Raw genomic sequence first — 19425 nt, 5'->3', positions numbered from 1 at the left:
CCTTTTTATAAATAAAATGGAAAAGGTACTCGGCCCGCCCTTTTTTTCAGGGGTATCCTAATTCTTTGGTGGATAGCAAGAACACCATAATTCAGAACGTAGACCACATGGCATTCGGAATTCTCAGAGTCAGGAGGCATTGGATACAACAAACCATTTTCAGTGCTCGCTGTGTGGGCCAGTGAAGGTTAGAGGAGACAAGGACTATAAACCTAGTCCTGTGGTTCAGTCGTCCACGGATGCTAGGCAGCCAAGGCATGCGCAGAAACATGATCGGTTCATAATATGATAGCGACGGGAGGGGCACAAGTAAGATCCCATTAGGAGTCAGAGAGGTCACATGTCATTTGAGAGCATCAGGCAACACTTCTTGGAGGATGTAGAAATTGAGATGGGCCTTGGGAGATGAGTTAAATTTATTCAGTAAGTAAATAAATAGATAAGAGAGAATGGGTTTCAGGTGAACGGAACAGTGTGAGCAAAGGCATGGGATGAGTGTGAGCATTGCCCTGTTTTGCATTTTAGCTGAGACACTTAGCTGCAGGCCATGTAAATACATGGCTTGCAGCAGGATGTACTTACAAAGCAGGAGCTGACTTTTTAGGTGACTTCTGGGAAGGCAGGTACCATGGGGCGGGTCCTGAGGATGCTACTGACATGGGAGGATGACCCAGAGGCATTGTCCAGGAAACAACAAATGCCAGAATCAGGATGCTAGATGGAGGGGTTTAGGGAGACCTAAGCCCATAGACTGGTAATGAAGGAGGTCAGGAGAAAGGAGTGCAGTGTAGTTGGGTCAAGTACAGGAATTCAGGAGCTAAGTCTCTGGATTTGGCTGCCTGTAACTTTTTATGTGGATATTTACAATAGTGAATGGGGTATGGTGGAGAGTCCCAAATGCCAGACAGCAGTGCAGATAGTAAATCCAGCAAATGGTGGGGAGCCATCGTGTATCCTGAGCAGGGGAGGGACACTGTGAGAGTTTGTTGTTTTAGAAAAATGAATCTAGCAAGACGTTGGAAAGACCAATTAGGAAGTGAGACTACTACTTAGCAGACTTTAAGTTGTCTAAGAAGAAACGCTGAACTGGAGTGGTTGTCATAGGAATTAAAAAGAGGGGACAGATACAAAAAGGGTTTTAGAGCTAGATTTTGCATGACTTGACAGGAAATCTGAATGTGAAGGAAGAGAGCAGGTAAAATAATCAAAGCTATTTTGAGGGTTCAAGCCTGACAGACCGGAAGAGTGGTGGTGCCTTTCACAAAAACTGGTTAAAAAAGCAAAAGGCAATGAACCTTCTCCCACCAGCTGAGAGTTCTCCTGGAAAAAGGATGGTTGTATCTATTACCCTCTTTCTTTTTTTTTCCCCCCTGAGAGAACAGAGTAGGTCACTAAGTTATGTAAACTTAAAACTCTATAGCGGGCTTCCCTGATGGCGCAGTGGCTGGGAGTCCACCTGCCAATGTGGGGGACACGGGTTTGAGCCCTGGTCTGGGAAGATCCCACATGCCGCAGAGCAACTAAGCTGGCGAGCCACAACTACCGAGCCCACGTGCCATAACTGCTGAAGCCCGTGCGCCTAGAGCCCATGCTCCGTAACAAGAGAAGCCACTGCAGTGAGAAGCCCGTGCACCGCAACAAAGAGTAGCCCCTGCTTGCCACAACTAGAGAAAGCCCGCACACAGCAACAAAGACCCAATGCAGCCATAAATAAAAATACCCCAAAAAACAAAAAAAACCTCTATAGCTTCCTCCGTACACCTCACATTTTTCTAGATCTCTAATTTTGCAAAGAATAACTCGTAAATCTATACATTTTTTGATTTCTTCCTGAAATATTTCAATAGACTCTCCTATAACTCATCACATCTTCCCATACAGTATATGGGAAAATGGAAAACTCACCCAGCATACATGAACATCCAGCTGTGAAAGTCGCCTGTAAAAGCTGCTGCAAGAAACAGGCAAACAAAATTTAAGATATTTTAAATTTGTAATTCAGGGACTTCCCTCATGGTCCAGTGGTTAAGAATCTGCCTTCCAATTCAGGGGATGCGGGTTCGATCCCTGGTCGGGGAACTAAGATCCCACATGCTGCTGGACAAATTAGCCCGCGTGCCGCAACTTCTGAGCCCATGCGCTCTAGAGCCCGCACACCACAACTAGAGAGAAGCCCATGCACCACAATGAAGAGCCCTCGCACCACAACAGTAGATCCCACATGCCTCAACAAAGACCCTGCATGCTGCAGCTAAGACCCGACACAGCCAAATAAATTTTTTAAAAAGAGCAAAGATAATCTTTTAAAAATATTTTTTTAAAAACTGTAACTCATAGTGAAAAGTTTTGGTAGGATATTGCATCATGGGAATTCATGGGCAGTTATAAAAAGTTTCCTGATCAGAGATCAGGAAAGAGAGCTTAGAAAAGAAAAACACAAATACAGATCTTAAAACGCAGTGGATACAATGAGCAGCCAATTTAAACCCTGTGAAGTGCCAAATCATGAATTAAAAGACAGGTTTGAACTGTTTTGAAACTCAGAGGAGACGATAAAGAGATAAAAGTGAGGAGAGAAAGGCAAGAACGTGGAAGATAAATATGGGCGATCTAAAGAGGGAAAGTACAATGATCACTCACATTCATAGATAAGGAAACTAATGCTCAGAGAAGTTAACTCTTTCATTTAGTGGCACATATATACAATGGAATATTACTCAGCCATAAAAAGAAACGAAATTGGGTTATTTGTAGTGAGGTGGATGGACCTAGAGTCTGTCATACAGAGTGAAGTAAGTCAGAAAGAGAAAAACAAATACCGTATGCTAACACATAAATAAGGAATCTAAAAAAAAAAAAAAGGTTCTGAAGAACCTAGGGGCAGGACAGAAATGAAGACGCAGATATAGAGAATAGACTTGAGGACATGGGGAGGGGGAAGGGTAAGCTGGGATGAAGTGAGAGAGTGTCATGGACATATATACACTACCAAATGTAAAATAGATAGCTAGTGGGAGGCAGCTGCACAGCACAGGGAGATCAGCTCGGTGCTTTGCGACCACCTAGAGGGGTGGGATAGGGAGGGTGGGAGGGAGGCTCAAGAGGGAGGGGATATGAGGATGTATGTATATGTATAGCTGATTCACTTTGTTATACAGCAGAAACTAACACACCATTGTAAAGCAACTATACTCCAGTAAAGATGTTAAAAAAAAAAATAGCTAATGAAAGGAGAGACCGAGACTCTAATCTAGTGTCTGTTTTCCCACCAAAATAGACAAACCCTCTGAACAAGAACTTCTTTTCTTAGAAAGCTCTCTGCGTGTGTTTGGGTTACACCAGTGTCCGCAGAGGAACCCATTGTCTCATTCCTCTCTCAAATCACACTCACTCCCTGTCTCCGCTCCTCACCAGGCACGGATGAAGACGCCATCATCAACGTCCTGGCCTATCGCAACACGGCCCAGCGCCAGGAAATCAGGACGGCCTACAAGACCACCATCGGCAGGGTAGGTAGCAGCTCTCTGGCTTGACAAGGGACCTGTCAGCAGTAAGGGAGCAGGGGCCCCTTCCTTCTTGAATCCTGAAGTAGTGGCCCTTGGTTTTTAAAAGATGGATCCTTTGCCTTGTGTAAAGATGTTCTTGGAAAAAACAAAAAACAAAAAACACTTTCAACACGTTCAAGAGTTCCTCCACTGTCCATAGCCAGAAGTGATTTCAGGGAGCTCTTGATTCACAAAATTCAAGGCTAAGTTTAGTCTCTTCCCCCACAAGTCCTTTCAGGGACTTGGTTGTGGAATGGACTCAGCCCCCTACCCTTTGGAGCACTGGGCAGGGCACAGATTTCAGTGTTGCTTCCCTTGGCCTTTCCTTTAGGCCACGTGCTAATGAAGATCCTCCAAACTGACTAAAATGTTTAAATGCAGTTTGTTCTAAACAGGCTCTCCGAGGATTTAGGGTCTATCCAACTCTTCTACATAAACCCCTTTGTAGTATATATTCATTCCTTTGAATGATCCTTAATTGAGAGCCACCCCCTCCAGTTCTAGAATGGGGCTCTGTGTGTGTGTGTGTGTGTGTATTTTAGTGGCTTATGCATTCAAAGGCGGTTCACTCACCATGTTTTCCCCTTCCTCTCTGAATTCCACACCCCTGAGCAACCCTGTCTCAGTCTCGTTTTCAACAGCTTACTTACCAGGGTCATTGACCCAATCTTTCCACATCACTGGAAGCCCATCTGTGTGATTAGAGAATCTTTTTATTGAGGTAATGTTATCAGTGAGTGCTTCCAGGTCTCAGAGTGCTGTTAACTCCATGATAAGTATTTCTATTCTTGGATAATTTTATAAAAGCTAGTCAGACGGGCTGCCTCTCAAAGGCAGGCATTAAGCTGCTGGGTGGGGCACGGCTGGCTCAGCTCTTCCCGGGAGCATCTATATGCAAACCTTGGCTGGGCACCAATGGGATTCCTCCCTCAGATTGCTCAGAGTACCTTCTGGGCATTTTAAGCTCTTCTCCATCCCCAAGGAAATTTAATGAACATGCATGAGATGTGTGAGCTAGAGACAAAGTGTTGCCACACATTTGGGGTTGATTATTCAGCTTCAGAACTAAGCTGATCTGACAGCAGTTTGTTTAGATGACCAACCTTAATGGAGTGACTGAACGCTAATTTATTTGTTCATTCATCTATTTGATACGTGTGGATGTAACATAAAAATATGCACAATAGACTGAAATATAGTGTTGCAGACACTATATTTTTGTGAGAATCTGAGATCGGAACTTGAAACCAAATCAACTCCCTATCGGTTGATCTTAAGCAGGTTCTTAAATTCTCTGACCTGTTCTAGGAGGAAATGTGACTAAATGTCTTTAGGAATTGGTCCTTTGGACTCCCTCTTGTGAGAACACCAGAATCACAATTAGCTGCTGGACAGTCATCGACAGGAAGACACTGGAACTCAACAAAAGAAATACCCCACATCCAAAGACAAAGGAGAAGCCACAATGAAACGGTAGGAGGGGCGCAATCACAGTAAAATCAAATCCCATAACTGCTGGGGGTGACTCACCGACTGGAGAACACTTATACCACAGAAGTCCACCCACTGGAGTGAAGGTTCTGAGCCCCACGTCACGCTTCCCAACCTGGGGGTCCGGCAACGGGAGGAGGAATTCCTAGAGAATCAGACTTTGAAGCCTAGTGGGAATTGATTGCAGGACTTCAGCAGGACTGGGGGAAACAGAGTCTCAACTCTTGGAGGGCACACACAAAGTACTGTGCACATCAGGACCCAGGGGAAGGAGCAGTGACCCAAGGGGAGACTGAACCAGACATACCTGCTAGTGTTGGAGGGTCTCCTGCAGAGGCCGGGGGTGGCTGTGGCTCACCGTGGGGACAAGGACACTGGCAGCAGAAGTTCTTGGAAGTACTCCTTGGCATGAGCCCTCCCAGAGTCCGCCATTACCCCCAAAGAGCCCAGGTAGGCTCCAGTGTTCGGTTGCCTCAGGCCAAACAACCAACAGGGAGGGAACCCAGGCCCACCCATCAACAGTCAAGGGGATTAAAGTTTTACTGAGCTCTGCCCACCAGAGCAACAGTCAGCTCTACCCACCACCAGTCCCTCCCATCAGGAAACTTGCACAAGCCTCTTAGATAGCCTCATCCACCAGAGGGCAGACAGCAGAAGCAAGAAGAAATACAATCCTGCAGCCTGTGGAACAAAAACCACATTCACAGAAAGATAGACAAGATGAAAAGGCAGAGGGCTATGTACCAGATGAAGGAACAAGATAAAACCCCAGAAAAACAACTAAATGAAGTGGAGATAGGCAACCTTCCAGAAAAAGAATTCAGAATATCGATAGTGAAGATGATCCCAGGACCTCGGAAAAAGAATGGAGGCAAAGATCAAGAAGATGCCAGAAATGTTTAACAGAGATCTTTTTTCATCCACCTCCTAGAGTAATGGAAATAAAAACAAAAATAAACAAATGGGACCTAATGAAACTTCAGAGCTTTTGCACAACAAAGGAAACCATAAACAAGACGAAAAGACTACCCTCAGAATGGGAGAAAATATTTGCAAACGAATCAACTGACAAAGGATTAATCTCTAAAATATAGAAACAGCTCATGCAGCTCAATATTAGAAAAACAAACAACCTAATCCAAAAATGGGCAGAAGACCTAAATAGACTTTTCTCCAAAGAAGACGTACAGATAGCCAAGAAGCACATGAAAAGCTGCTCAACATCACTAATTATTAGAGGAATGCAAATCAGAACTACAATGAGGTATCACCTCACACCAGTTAGAATGGGCATCATCAGAAAATCTACAAACAACAAATGCTGGAGAGGGTGTGGAGAAAAGGGAACCCTCTTGCACTGTTGGTTGGAATGTAAATTCATATAGCCACTATGGAGAACAGTATGGAGGTTCCTTAAAAGACTAAAAATAGAATTACCATACGACCCAGCAATCCCACTACTGGGCACATACCCAGAGAAAACCATGATTCAGAAAGACACATGCACTCCAATGTTCATTGCAGCACTATTTACAATAGCCAGGTCATGGAAGCAACCTAAATGCCCATCGACAGATGAATGATTAAAGAAGATGTGGGGTACATATATTCAATGGAATGTTAATCAGCCATTAAAAGGAACGAAACTGGGTCATTTGTAGAGACGTGGATGGATCTAGAGACTGTCGTACAGAGTGAAGTAAGTCAGAAAGAAAAAACAAATATCGTATATTAACGCATGTATGTGGAACATAGAAAAATGGTACAGATGAACCGGTTTGCAGAATAGAATTTGAGACACAGATGTAGAGAAGAAACGTATGGACACCAATGGGGGAAAACTGTGGGGGGTTGGGGATGGTGGTGTGCTGAATTGGGCGATTGGGATTGACATGTATACACTGATGTGTATAAAATTGATGACTAGTAACCTGCTGTATAAAAAAAGAAAAATGCGGTTGATATAATTCCATTTTTGTGGGTTAAAAAAATGTCTAGTAAAAACTCATGGAGCTGTTTACACACACACAAAAAAAGAAATTGGTCCTTTGTCCAAATAATTGCATTTCTTTTTAATCATTGAGCGTTAAGAAATAATCATGAATGATCACAAGGATGCAGCTAAATGCTTGTTTAGAAGAATAGTAGAAAAATAGAACGGGGGTCTTATTAAAGAAATTATATTGCCTCTACATATGGAAATTTCTGCAGCTGTTAAAAATGTTGTAGGTAAATATTGACTTGGAAATACATTCAGGGTATATTGTTAAGTGAGCGAATACACTGATGTTGGAACCCCTTTACACTCTTAAATTATTGAGGACCTTTCTGTTTTTGTGGGTTACATCTATTGATGTTAACCATTTTAAAAATTAAAACTTAATTTAAATTAAGGACATTTAAAAATAGGTATTTGTTAACTTATTTAAAAATCTATAAAAACATATTACATGTTAACATAAATAACGATTTTAGGAAAAAAATAGCTTTATATTCCAAAAGAGAAAAAATTAGTGAGAGGATTGGCATTCTTTTAATATTTTGCAAATCTCTTTAATGTCTGCTTAATGGAATACCCTGGATTCTCATAACTGCTTCTGCTTTCAACTTGTTGCGATATGTGGTTTTGGTTGAAGTAGGAAGGAAATCTGGTCTTGTACAGATAGGTAGTTGGGAAAGGGAGGAATATTTTATTATTATTATTATTTTTTTTTTTTTGCAATACGCGGGCCTCTCACTGTTGTGGCCTCTCCCGTCGCGGAGCACAGGCTCCGGACGCGCAGGCCCAGCGGCCATGGCTCACGGGCCCAGTTGCTCCGCGGCATGTGGAATCCTCCCGGACCGGGGCACGAACCCGTATCCCCTGCATCGGCAGGCGAACTCTCAACCACTGCGCCACTAGGGAAGCCCGGGAGGAGTATTTTAATAGCCTTTTCGCATAACTGTAGATCTGTAGACGTACCGAGTAGCCTTTGGAAAGCTTCCCTGGACAACTGTGAGAGGATGAGCGTGTAAAGTCAGATCCCACGTCTTAGTGTTATTACGAAGTTGGTTTTGTGCACACCAGCCCCTGAAAGGGTCTTGGAGCCCCCAGCCGTCCCTGGACCCCTCTGAGGGTGGCTGGTTTCCGTTACTGTAGCAGTTAAGCAGCGTGCTTTCTTGTGTCCCAGGACCTGATGGACGACTTGAAGTCAGAACTGAGTGGCAACTTCGAGCAGGTGATCTTGGGGATGATGACGCCCACGGTGCTGTACGACGTGCAGGAGCTGCGAAAGGCCTTGAAGGTTCGTGGTCCTCCCCTCCTGCTCTCGGTGCTGTTTGTGTAAATGCTGGCTGCTGGCGGGCTTTCTCAAGAATCAGTGATAGAGGCCTCCTGAGAGTGGGGAGGAGGAGATATAGGAGAAAGATTTTCCTGCATTTATGACAACTTGAAAACATGACATTGCATTCTAGCCACTGTAATTTAAAAGTTGTCTCTCCAGAGGTTAAGGAATCATTTGTTCTTCCCTGTGGCTCACTGGGGACTGATTAAACTTGTGCTTTTGGTGCAGCTCCAGAAGCTTTCTTGCTGTATTAGCTACTTTTGAGATATGAAACTTCTGACTGACATCTTGGGGGCCTCTCGGTCTGCTCAGAACTGGTAAAGTGTTCTCAGCTGGATGCTGGATCCACTGTGCCCTACCCCAGGGTCTGCCGATTGTTAATGACCAAGTATGAAATTCAAATACAACTACCCTCCTCCACCATGTCAGTAAATACTCAGCCTCGTGGAAGGTTCTGGGCTAGTCTCTGGAAAAACAAAGAGATAACAGCCTTTGCCAGAAGATTCTGCCCTGCAAAGGAAAAGTACAGGGGAGGGCAAGGAAAGACAGCCCCCAGAGGGCAGAAACTGTCCCTAACCAGCACATAGAAACAGCCTATAAATGTATGTTATGACTAATAATGATTGTAGTAAACATGTTGGAATTTGGGTCGGACAGTTAAAAAGGAGCAAATCCTGTTGCTAGAACTTGGTGAGTTGTTTTTATTCTCTGCAGATTCCTGGTTGTATTCCTCCTGTGTGTGGGACTCAACTTGGTAAACTGACTCATAGCCCTCTCCTCTGGGTTTTGCATTTAGGGCGCAGGCACGGATGAGGGCTGCCTGATTGAGATCCTGGCCTCCCGGATGCCCGAGGAGATCCGGCGCATAAACCAGACCTACCAGCTGCGTATGTAGCATCCTCAGTGGCCCTGGCTGAGGCCCTGTTCTCTGAGACCTAGAGTAACAGCAGGTGGTTACCCACTGAAACACTGACCATGAGGGATCCTCAGTTCCAAGCTCTGCCTTCAGGCAGATCCCTGTCTACACAAATGACTGTTGGCTTTTCAAGACTTCTTAGATGCACCTGCCACTCTACTTAGGCTACCCAGGGTTTTATTACCCTGAAAGCTGGAAAGGGGTCCTTATATCAAGCAGAGAATCAAAGGTGCTTGTTCAAAAGTGGTGGTGCCATTGAATCTTAGCATTCCAGGGAATGGCCTGGAGGAGCAGTCTTGCCCAACTTCTTACCTTCAGACTGGACTATAGGTCCTGCAGCCACCTCAGAGGGATAACCACTTGCTCCCCTCTTAAGAATCTCCAGGGTCTTCCCTGGTTGGCGCAGTGGTTGCGAGCTCCGCCTGCCGATGCAGGGGACACGGGTTCGTGCCCCGGTCCGGGAGGATCCCACATGCCGCGGAGCGGCTGGGCCCGTGAGCCATGGCCGCTGAGACTGCGCATCCGGAGCCTGTGCACCGCGGCGGGAGAGGCCACAACAGTGAGAGGCCCGCGTACCACAAAAAAAAAAAAAAAATTCTCCAGAGAACAATACATCAATACATGCCTTTAAAAGATGCCTACCTTTTTACCCTAAGAATATAATAAAAATGCACAAAGGTTTAGATCACACAGTGTTGCTTATATTAGCTTAAAATGTCCAACAGGTTGGCTAAACAAAATATGGTACACACACACAATGTAGTCATCAAAACGTATATTGAAGGATATTATTAACTTACAATAAGTGGTATGGTGTATGGATAAGTGAAAAGGACAAATCATAAAATGGGATGCTATGATCCCGTTTTTCAAAGAAAGAAAAAGAATATGTGTGTATGGGGGGAAATGGGGAAGGATATTCACCACAATGTTATCAATGATTATTATTTCTGGGTGATTAGATTCATGATGAGGTTTTCTTTTCCTCCCTTCATTTTACTTAGTTGTTTTTTCCTAAGTTTTCTGTAATAAACACATACACTTTGGTAGAAAGAAAACAAAACAATAAGAGTTTTTTGGTAAGTGTTCAGATCTGGAGATTCTAAACCTCGGGAGTCTGGTTCTAGCGCTGGCTCCCCACGTCTGCCGCATACAGGACTTCTCCCTATGGACAGTCCCTGGCTTGTCCCCAAACACAGGTTCAGAAACCCCACTCTGTTTGCCTTTCCACGGGCTGCTTAGCTGCTTCTCTGCGTCACTGCCAACCATGTTCAGGACAAACCCCTGGACGGTAGGAACCACAGAGTGGGGATCACAGCCCGGCCTTCTCAACTGCCCAATTCAAGGAAAAAGAGCATCTCCTTTCCCCTCTAATGACAAGCTAAACTTATCTTGACCATTTTACCAGAGTTTAGTTTTTGGAAAACTGTGTGTGGGCTGAAAAACCTCACAAGGAGCTGCTTCAGTAGACAGGTCCTGAAGAGGGTGGGAGGCTCTGGGGTGTGATGTGGTGCCGGGCAGGGTTCTTTACTCTGATGTCACTGATTTTACTCTCTTGCTAGAATATGGGCGGAGCCTTGAAGATGACATTCGCTCTGACACGTCGCTTATGTTCCAGCGCGTGCTGGTGTCTCTGTCTGCTGTGAGTCGCTCCCTCCTTTTGCGGGGGAGGGTTGGGTGTTATTGAGACACTTACTCTCTACCCATTTTTCCAGCCTTTCTCATCTTTTCACCCTCCCAAATGGGCATATTCCCCTGTGTTTTTCTTGGGTCTCTGTTATTTTATCCTCTCTCCTTTAAAGACTCTGGCTAGTCATGTAGGCCCATTTGTTCTCATTTATACATACAAGCACCGGATACATGCCAGGTGCTCTTTTTTTGTTTGTTTTAAAGTTGTTTTTTTGTTTTTTGATGTGGACCATTTTTAAAGTCTTTATTGAATTTGTTACAATATTGCTTCTGTTTTATGTTTCGGGTTTTTTTTGCACGTGTGGGATCTTAGCTCCGACCAGGAATCGCACCTGCATTGGAAGGCGAAGTCTTAAGCACTGGACTGCCCCGGAAGTCCCAGGAAGAGTAATGTTATAGCGATATGTTAGATGAATTGAACCAGAGGCGGGGAGCCCAGGCAGGAAGGTTACCTCGGTATTCCAGATACTGTGAAAAAAGCAGGTCTGGGCTAGTGTGGGAGCAGGGGTGCCAGAAAAGAGAGATGGATTTGCAAGGCCTTCCTGGTGAGCTGGTGTTGGTGAGGGATGGGGCACTTTCAGGTGCTCCTCAAACCCCCACCGTTGGCCCCAGAGTCTCTTGATTCTCCTGTCTTTCCAGCTCCTGTTTGGCAGAATTGATCAGTGTACATTTGCCAGTTAGGAAGGCATAAGTCAGCAGGGAAGACACAGGAGTGGGGGCAGGGGAGGAAGGAGTAGAGGACTGTCCCAGAGGGAGCAGTCACCAGGCCATATGTGTCCTCCTGCCCCTTCAGCTGGCAGAGACGCCCACACAACATCAGGGAGCCACACCAAGCTTGCCTTCTGATCGGTCAGCTCAGAACTGTGGGAATATCGCAAGCACGTTCAAAGACATCTGTCCTCTCTCCCTAAGCTGGACTCAGGACCCCTTCTGTCTAATTACCATGTCCTTGGGTTCCCACACACTCTGTCTTATCAGACCTCCCAAATCTTCATGGATCCTCTCTCAGTCTCTTTGGTTTGTTTTTCTCATGCTCAGGGTTTGTTTTTCTCATCCTCAGGGTGGCAGGGATGAAGGAAATTATCTGGATGATGCTCTCGTGAGACAGGATGCCCAGGTCAGTAGAACTGCAGCTTCTTTCTTCTCTTTTGCCAATAAGACAGACCCTAGTTGGTGGACACTAGCTGTGTCCTAGTTGGTGGACACACACACACACACACACACATATATATATATACCCACTCTCACCTTTTTGTGGGTTTACTAGGTGCTAGGCATTGTGTTAACTACTTTACATTTCTTCCTTACAACAGATCTGTGAAGTAGATGTTATTACTTCTGTTTTATAGATTAGGAGACAGATGCACAGATTTAAGTAACTTGTATAATATCACATAGCTGGTGGAATTGTGCTCTTTGAATCCAGATCTGTTTGATTTTTTTAAAACCATGCAATTCATATTATAAAGCTATAGTAATCAAAGCAGTACGGTATTGGCATTAAAACAGACATACAGATCAATGGAACAGAATACAAAGCTGAGAAATAAACCCATGCATTAATTTATGACAAAGGCGCCAAGAATATACAATGGGCAAAAGATAGTCTCTTTGATAAATTTTGTTGGGAAAACTGAAAAGCCACAAACAAAAGAATGAAACTGGACCACTACCTTACACCATACACAAAACTTCGCTCAAAATGAATTAAAGACTTGAAAGTAACACCTGAAACCGTAAAGCTTCTAGAAGAAAACATAGGTGATAAGCTACTTGATATGGGTCTTAGCAATAATTATTTTAATCTGACACCAAAGCAAAAGCAACAGAAGCAAAAATAAACAAGTAGGACTACATCAAACTAAAAAGCTTCTGCACAGCAAAAGAAACCATCAACAAAATGAAAAAGCAACATACTAAATGAGAGAAAGTACTTGCAAATCATATATCTAATAAAGGGTTAATATCTAAAATATGTAAAGAATTCATACAACTCAATAGGAAAAACCCAAACAACGCAATTTTAAAATGGGCAGAAGATCTGAATAGACATTTTTCCAAAGACATACAGATGGCCAACAGACACATGAAAAGATGCTCAACATCAATAGACATCAGGGAAATGCAAATCAAAACCACAGTGAGATATCACCTCACTCCTGTCAGAATGGTTGTCATCAAAAAGACAACATGTAACGAGTGTTGGCGAGGATGTGAAGAAAAGGGAACCCACATGCACTGTTGGTGGGAATGTAAATTGGTGCAGCCACTATGGAAAACAGTATGGAGTTCCCTCAAAAAATATATAAAAATAGAACTACCTTGTGATCCAGCAATTTCACTTCTGGTATTTACCCCTCAAAAATGAAAACACTCAAAAAGATATATGCACTCCCTTGTTCATTGCAGTATTATTTACAATAGCCAAGATATGGAAGCAACCCAAGTGCCCATCAATAGATGAATGGATAAAGAAATTGTGGTGTATATGTACAATGGAATAATGCTAGTCAGCCATAAAAAAAGGATGAAATCTTACTATTTGCAACAATGTGAATGGAGGGCATTATGCTAAGTGAAATAAGTCAGAAAGAGAAAGACAAATACTGTATGATCTCACCTATGTGTGGAATCTAAACAGACAAACAACAACCAAAAAAACCAACCTCATAGATACAGAGAACAGATTGGTGGTTGCCAGAGGCAGGGGTGGAGGTGGGCAAAATGGGTGAAGGGGATCAAAAGGTAGACTTAGTTATAAAATAAGTAAGTCATAAGGATATAATGTACACCACAGCGACTGCAGTTAATAACACTGTATTGCATACTTGAAAGTTCCAAAGAGAAAAAGATCTTAAAAGTCCTCATCATAAGAAAAAAAATTTCGTAACTGTGTATGGTGCCAGATGATAACTAGACTCATTGTGATGATCATTTCTCAATACATACAAATATCAAATCATTATGTTTTACACTTGAAACTAAAATAACGTTATATGTCAGTTATACCTAAATTAAAAAAAAATACACACAATGAAAACCATGCAATTCAACAAATACTTGAGAGTTCTTCAAGGAGCACAGTTCTCCTTGGAAGTGACCAGATGAAAAGGTGCTTCCAAACAAATTTGGGCTGGGAGAAGTTGGACGGAGTAGAAGCAGTAGAACTCAGAATAGGGTTTTTCTGGATCCTCCAAGTCTTACAGAGAGGCAAGGAATTTAAGAACAACTCCAGTCAAGGCTTCAGCTCTTCTTCCAAGATGAGACAGTAGGAAAACCTGGTCAACCTTCGCTCTTTAACATACGTCAGCAGTAACGGATATATGCAAACTTTGGGTATTATAGCTGAATTTTGATGTAGGAAAGTAAATGAGTTTGAGATGAAAAGAATTATCAGAACAAGTGGAATTAGCTAGTAATTTATTATCAAAGGCAGAAATTTTAAAGTATAGAGAGGCTATTATCTAAAAGTCCAATTTTATCTATTCTTGGTATGAAAACTGCATTGAAGGAAATAGCAGGCAGTATTCAGAATTCCTACTTTAAAAAGAAATTTGTAGGATATTAATGCCACATTAAAATGCCCCTTGGAGCTTTTGTTAGAAGATGGCACATGTTTGATTCCCTTCTGAAAAACAAACAAACCAGGAAATACAAAAATAGAGAAAAATCTGCATCAACACTGGAAACTGTGGAGGAGGGCCATTAAAATGCCAGATGGGCAGCAAAGCTGGGCCAGGGATGCAGGAGAGTCATTCCTGCCCCAGAAAAGATGCTAACACACACACACACACACACACACACACACACACACACACACACACACACACACACACACACACACACACACACACACGCCCTGCCCCCACTGGAAATAGACACAGCGGCTTCCTGCAAATGGGGAAACTCCTCAGGGAAGACTTGGGCTGTGTCTCAGGTGCCTCCACTGGACCAGCAGCATGTCCTCCTGTTTGAAATTCATCCAAATGAAAAGTGAGGAGCTCAAAGGAGAATCCACTTCACCTCGTTCTGGGGGAAAAACCAGGTCTGGATATACTGTTCATCATTTCAAGATCAAAGAGCATGAACATCACCAAATCCCAACTCAAACACTTTGTGGTCTGTGAACAAACTGGGCCACAAAGGGAGGCAAACATGGGCTCACTGTATGGAAGAGACAGATTTCAGATCGCTTTGGATCTTGACACAAATGAGAGAACGACAGATTTTAATTAAACAAGAGCCAAAAATAAAAAAGATGCAATGAGAAAATAATGGAGATGAAACTGGAGCTGGATGAAGGGCAAGCAGAGATAAAGAGAGAGCTACATGAGTGGAGGAGAGGTGTTCTTAGGAACAAGGAAAGACAGAATCTAAATGTTTATTAGAAGCAGAGATGATCAGAAATGACATTGCAGAAAACAATCATTGTGGAAGGCAGTACTAAAAAATCTCCAGGGTTCAGAAGAAAAGGACAAAGCAATCAGAGAAGAGGAAGAATATAGAGGAGACACTGTGGAGATTAGAATCTCAACAAGAAGGGTGTGGACAAATTTGCCCTAAAATATATTTCAATATATAATAAATGTACAAATAAATTAAAGCATCTGGTCCTGGTGTAAGAATAGGGAGAAATCAATGGAATGATTAGAAAGTCTAAGAGCAGAACCAAGCCTATGTGAGAATATTCAGGAATACATACAGAATAGATGCATTTCAAGTCAGTGAAGAAAACACAGATTACTCAGTGGAGTTGGGACAATTGGCTAACCATTTGGGAAACAATAAAGTTAGATCCCAACTTTCACCTGACATCGTAATAAACTCCAAATAGATTGAAATTTTTAACATAAATAAAGCAAGCCATAAAGGTACTATAAAAATATAGTTAAATATTCTTTTTTAAATCTGGAGCTGGGAAAGGATTTTGTATGCATTTTCTTTTAAGGCAGAAACCATAAAGGAAAAGGGTTGATAGTTTGGCTAAAAAAAAAAAAAAAAAAAAAATGCACTGTCTTAGCAAACAATACCACAAACAAAATTACAAGATCAAATGATAGAATGGGAAGAAATTTCACCTTATGTATAATAAGCTTAATATATAAAGTACATAAGTAAACTACAGTTTTGATACTATGAATAAGAATGCCCCATTTCTCAAAAAAAAATGGTCCATGTGTATTAACAGGCAACTCAAAAAAAGGAAAAATAGAAATGGCAAATACACCAAAAGATGACCAACCTCACTAGTTATTTTTTTTTAATTAACACAGAAAGATACCATCTTCTACCCATTACTAAAACTTTACTCAACTTCATTCTTACGGTATTTTACAAAAGTATCGTTCTGTGACAGATTGAAAGTTCATTCCTTGCCCACATGTTCTAGTTACTATTGCTGTATAACAAACCACCTCAAACTCAGTGACATAAAACAGCTACCATTTTAGTACGACCGTGGATTCTGTGGGCCAATAATCCACACAAGGCACAGGTGAGATGGCTTGTCTCCTCTCTGCAATGTCAGAGGTCTTAGCTGGGAAGACTTGAGTAGCTGGAGGTGACTCAAATGGCTGGGGTTGAAGGCTCCATCACTCATGTGTCTGGTGTCTGGGCTGCAGTGACTCAAAGGCTGGGCTCATCTGGGGCTTCGAAAGGATCTCTTGCATGTGGCCTCTCCAGGTGGCGTGGGCTTCCCAGATCATGGCGGCTGCATTTCAAGAGGGACCATCTGGAAAGGCAGCACTCCACGAGAACCAAAGCTGCCTGACCTTTATGACCTAGCCTCAGAAATCAGTGTCACTGCCACCATGCTTTAGTGATTGAAGCAGTCACAAGCCTGCTGAGATTCAAGTTTGAAAAACACTGAATTAGATGAACCTTTTGTGCCCTCCCAGCTTTAAAATTCCACGGTCCTATGAACTGACTCTTTAATAGTGTGGGAATTAGAGAAGGAAGTGAAGAAACAGCTGAGTAAATGGAGGTAAGCCCAAGGAATGACACAATGTATCAAGGTAGGGAATTTTGAGAAAATGAACAAGCCAGCTGCTGATTATAAATGAACAGTAGGGTTTAAAATTTTTTTTTTAATAAAATACATATAAAATTTACCATCTTAACCATTTTTAAGCATACAGTTCAGTAGTGTTAAATATATGCACATTGCTGTGCAGCCAGTCTTCAGAACTTTTTCTGAACTTGCACAACTGAAACGCTATGCCTGTTAAACAACTCATTTCCCCCTAGCCCCAGTCACTGGCAACCATCATTCTACTTTTGGGCTCCATGATTTTGATGCATCTAGGTACCTCATATAAGTAGAATTATGCAGTATTTGTCTTCTTGTGACTGATTTATTTCACTTAGCATAATGTCCTCAAGCCTCATCTCTGCTGTAGCATGTGTCAGAATTTCCTTCCTTTTTGAGACTGCCTTGTATTCTATTGTGTGTGTATATACCGTGTTTTATTAATCCATTCATGTGTCAATGGACATTTGGGTTGCTTCCACCTTTTGGCTATTGTGAATAATGCTGCTTTGAATATGGGTATACAAATAACTCTTTAAAATCCTAACTTCAAGTTTTTTGGAGATATACCAAGAAGTAGTATTGCCAGATCATATGGTAATTTCATTTTACTTTTTTTGAGGAAAAGCCATGCTGTCTTCTATAGTAGCTGCATCATTTTACATTCTCACCAACATAGCACAAGGGTTCCAATTTCTCCACATACTCATTAACACTTGTTATTTTCTGTTTGTTTGTTTTAAATAGCAGCCATTGTAACGGGTGTGAGGTGTTATGAACAGTAGTTTTGATTTATCGATAATACCGTATAGTTAAAGGGAACTCCCTGGCGGTCCAGTGGTTAGGACTCCACGCTTTCACTGCTTAGGGAGTGGGTTTAATCCCTTGTCGGGGAACTAAGACCCCACAAGCTTCACAGCACAACCAAAAAAAAAAAAAAAAGTAATAATATAGTTAAAGTAACCAGAATCAATTTCTTATATTTCTACCAGGTTGGAATATAAGCAATTACTAATGGGGTCCTGGTTCTACTGTGAGACCTTCTGTAGTCTCAAGCAAATCACAGATCATTCCAGAGTGGTGTTGTCCAATAGACTTTTCTGTGATGTTGAAAATGTTCTACATCTGCACTGTCTAGTATGGGTAGCCACTAGCCACAAGTAGCCACTGAGCACTTGGAATGTGGCCAGTATGACTGGGGAGTTGAATTTTTAATTTTATTTAATTAATTAAAATTCAAATAGCCACATGTAGCTAGTGGCTACTGTATAGGACAGCCCAAGTCTAGGGCATTCCTTTCGGGTCTTAAGACAGAAACATGTAGTCTGCATGTAGGGAGCTGCTGGTGTTTGCCCTGACTCTCAGGGAGATATTATAGAGTCCCATTAATTTTATACCTAAGGAAAAATCCCGAGTCATTTCCACTCACTGCCAACACCACTTCCACCGCCATCATCAACAAAATAAAACTAAGCTAACTCTGCTCTCTGAAGTTCTGGAAATATTTACATATGTCCTGGCACCTGCTCCATTGTGTTTTAAACTTGTACTTTGTTTGGCTTCAGGACCTGTATGAGGCTGGAGAGAAGAAATGGGGGACAGATGAGGTGAAATTTCTAAGTGTTCTCTGTTCCCGGAATCAAAATCATCTGTTGCATGGTAAGGCACTTGCCTCATTGTCTAAAGAAACTATTTGAAAGATAGTGAAAACTATATCACCTGTAATTGATAACCTTTTTCCCTTTACTTGGTACAAAGATCTAATTTTACTGAACTGTCTTAGATGTCTTACCTTGGAAATTTATGGGTGCAACAATGTGCATGAGGGCCAATTGCTGAAAGATTAATTATGAATAATTAGCAGATATATTCCTAGAAGTTTGGAATTCCTGTTGGTAGGAAACTGACCTCCATAGTCAGTCCTTTTTCTAAAGCAGTTCCATTTAAATTTAGTTACATAAGACAAAACCTTTAGTACATCAGCAAGCAATAAAATAGAAATGTTGGTTGACATTTATTCCTATTTAACATCCAAGTTGTAAAAGCTAATAGAGGGCTTCCCTGGTGGCGCAGTGGTTGGGAGTCCGCCTGCCGATGCAGGGGACACGGGTTCGTGCCCCGGTCCGGGAAGATCCCACATGCCGCGGAGCGGCTGCGCCCGTGAGCCATGGCCGCTGAGCCTGCGCATCCGGAGCCTGTGCTCTGCAACGGGAGAGGCCACAACAGTGAGAGGCCCGCGTATCGCAAAGAAAAAAAAAAAAGCTAATAGAAGTGATTTTTTTAGGGGGTGTGTTGCATAAGATGAATAGTGGATGATTTCAGATTTTATTTCCTATGTGTAAAGTTTCTAGTTTGCTTCTGATAATGCTAGTCTCTTTAATGTGATTTTAACTTCTTTGGGAAAAGGTACTATACGATTGTAGAATATTTATT

General features: G+C 42.4%; 1 protein-coding gene across 1 annotated transcript in view; it reads left to right on the top strand.

The window, feature by feature from the left end:
* Nucleotides 1–19425, top strand: part of ANXA4 (annexin A4) — a 72165-nt gene that overhangs the window by 35557 nt on the left and 17183 nt on the right. The window contains exons 4-9 of the mRNA XM_019942846.3: nucleotides 3415–3509; nucleotides 8207–8320; nucleotides 9156–9246; nucleotides 10838–10917; nucleotides 12025–12081; nucleotides 18558–18651. Coding sequence (XP_019798405.1) covers nucleotides 3415–3509; nucleotides 8207–8320; nucleotides 9156–9246; nucleotides 10838–10917; nucleotides 12025–12081; nucleotides 18558–18651 — 531 coding nt within the window. The remainder of the gene's footprint in view (nucleotides 1–3414; nucleotides 3510–8206; nucleotides 8321–9155; nucleotides 9247–10837; nucleotides 10918–12024; nucleotides 12082–18557; nucleotides 18652–19425) is intronic.

Source organism: Tursiops truncatus, chromosome 14, assembly GCF_011762595.2.
Source record: "Tursiops truncatus isolate mTurTru1 chromosome 14, mTurTru1.mat.Y, whole genome shotgun sequence".
Classification (NCBI taxonomy): domain Eukaryota; kingdom Metazoa; phylum Chordata; class Mammalia; order Artiodactyla; family Delphinidae; genus Tursiops; species Tursiops truncatus.
Note: the sequence above shows the minus strand (reverse complement) of the source record. Positions and strands in the feature narration are given on the sequence as shown.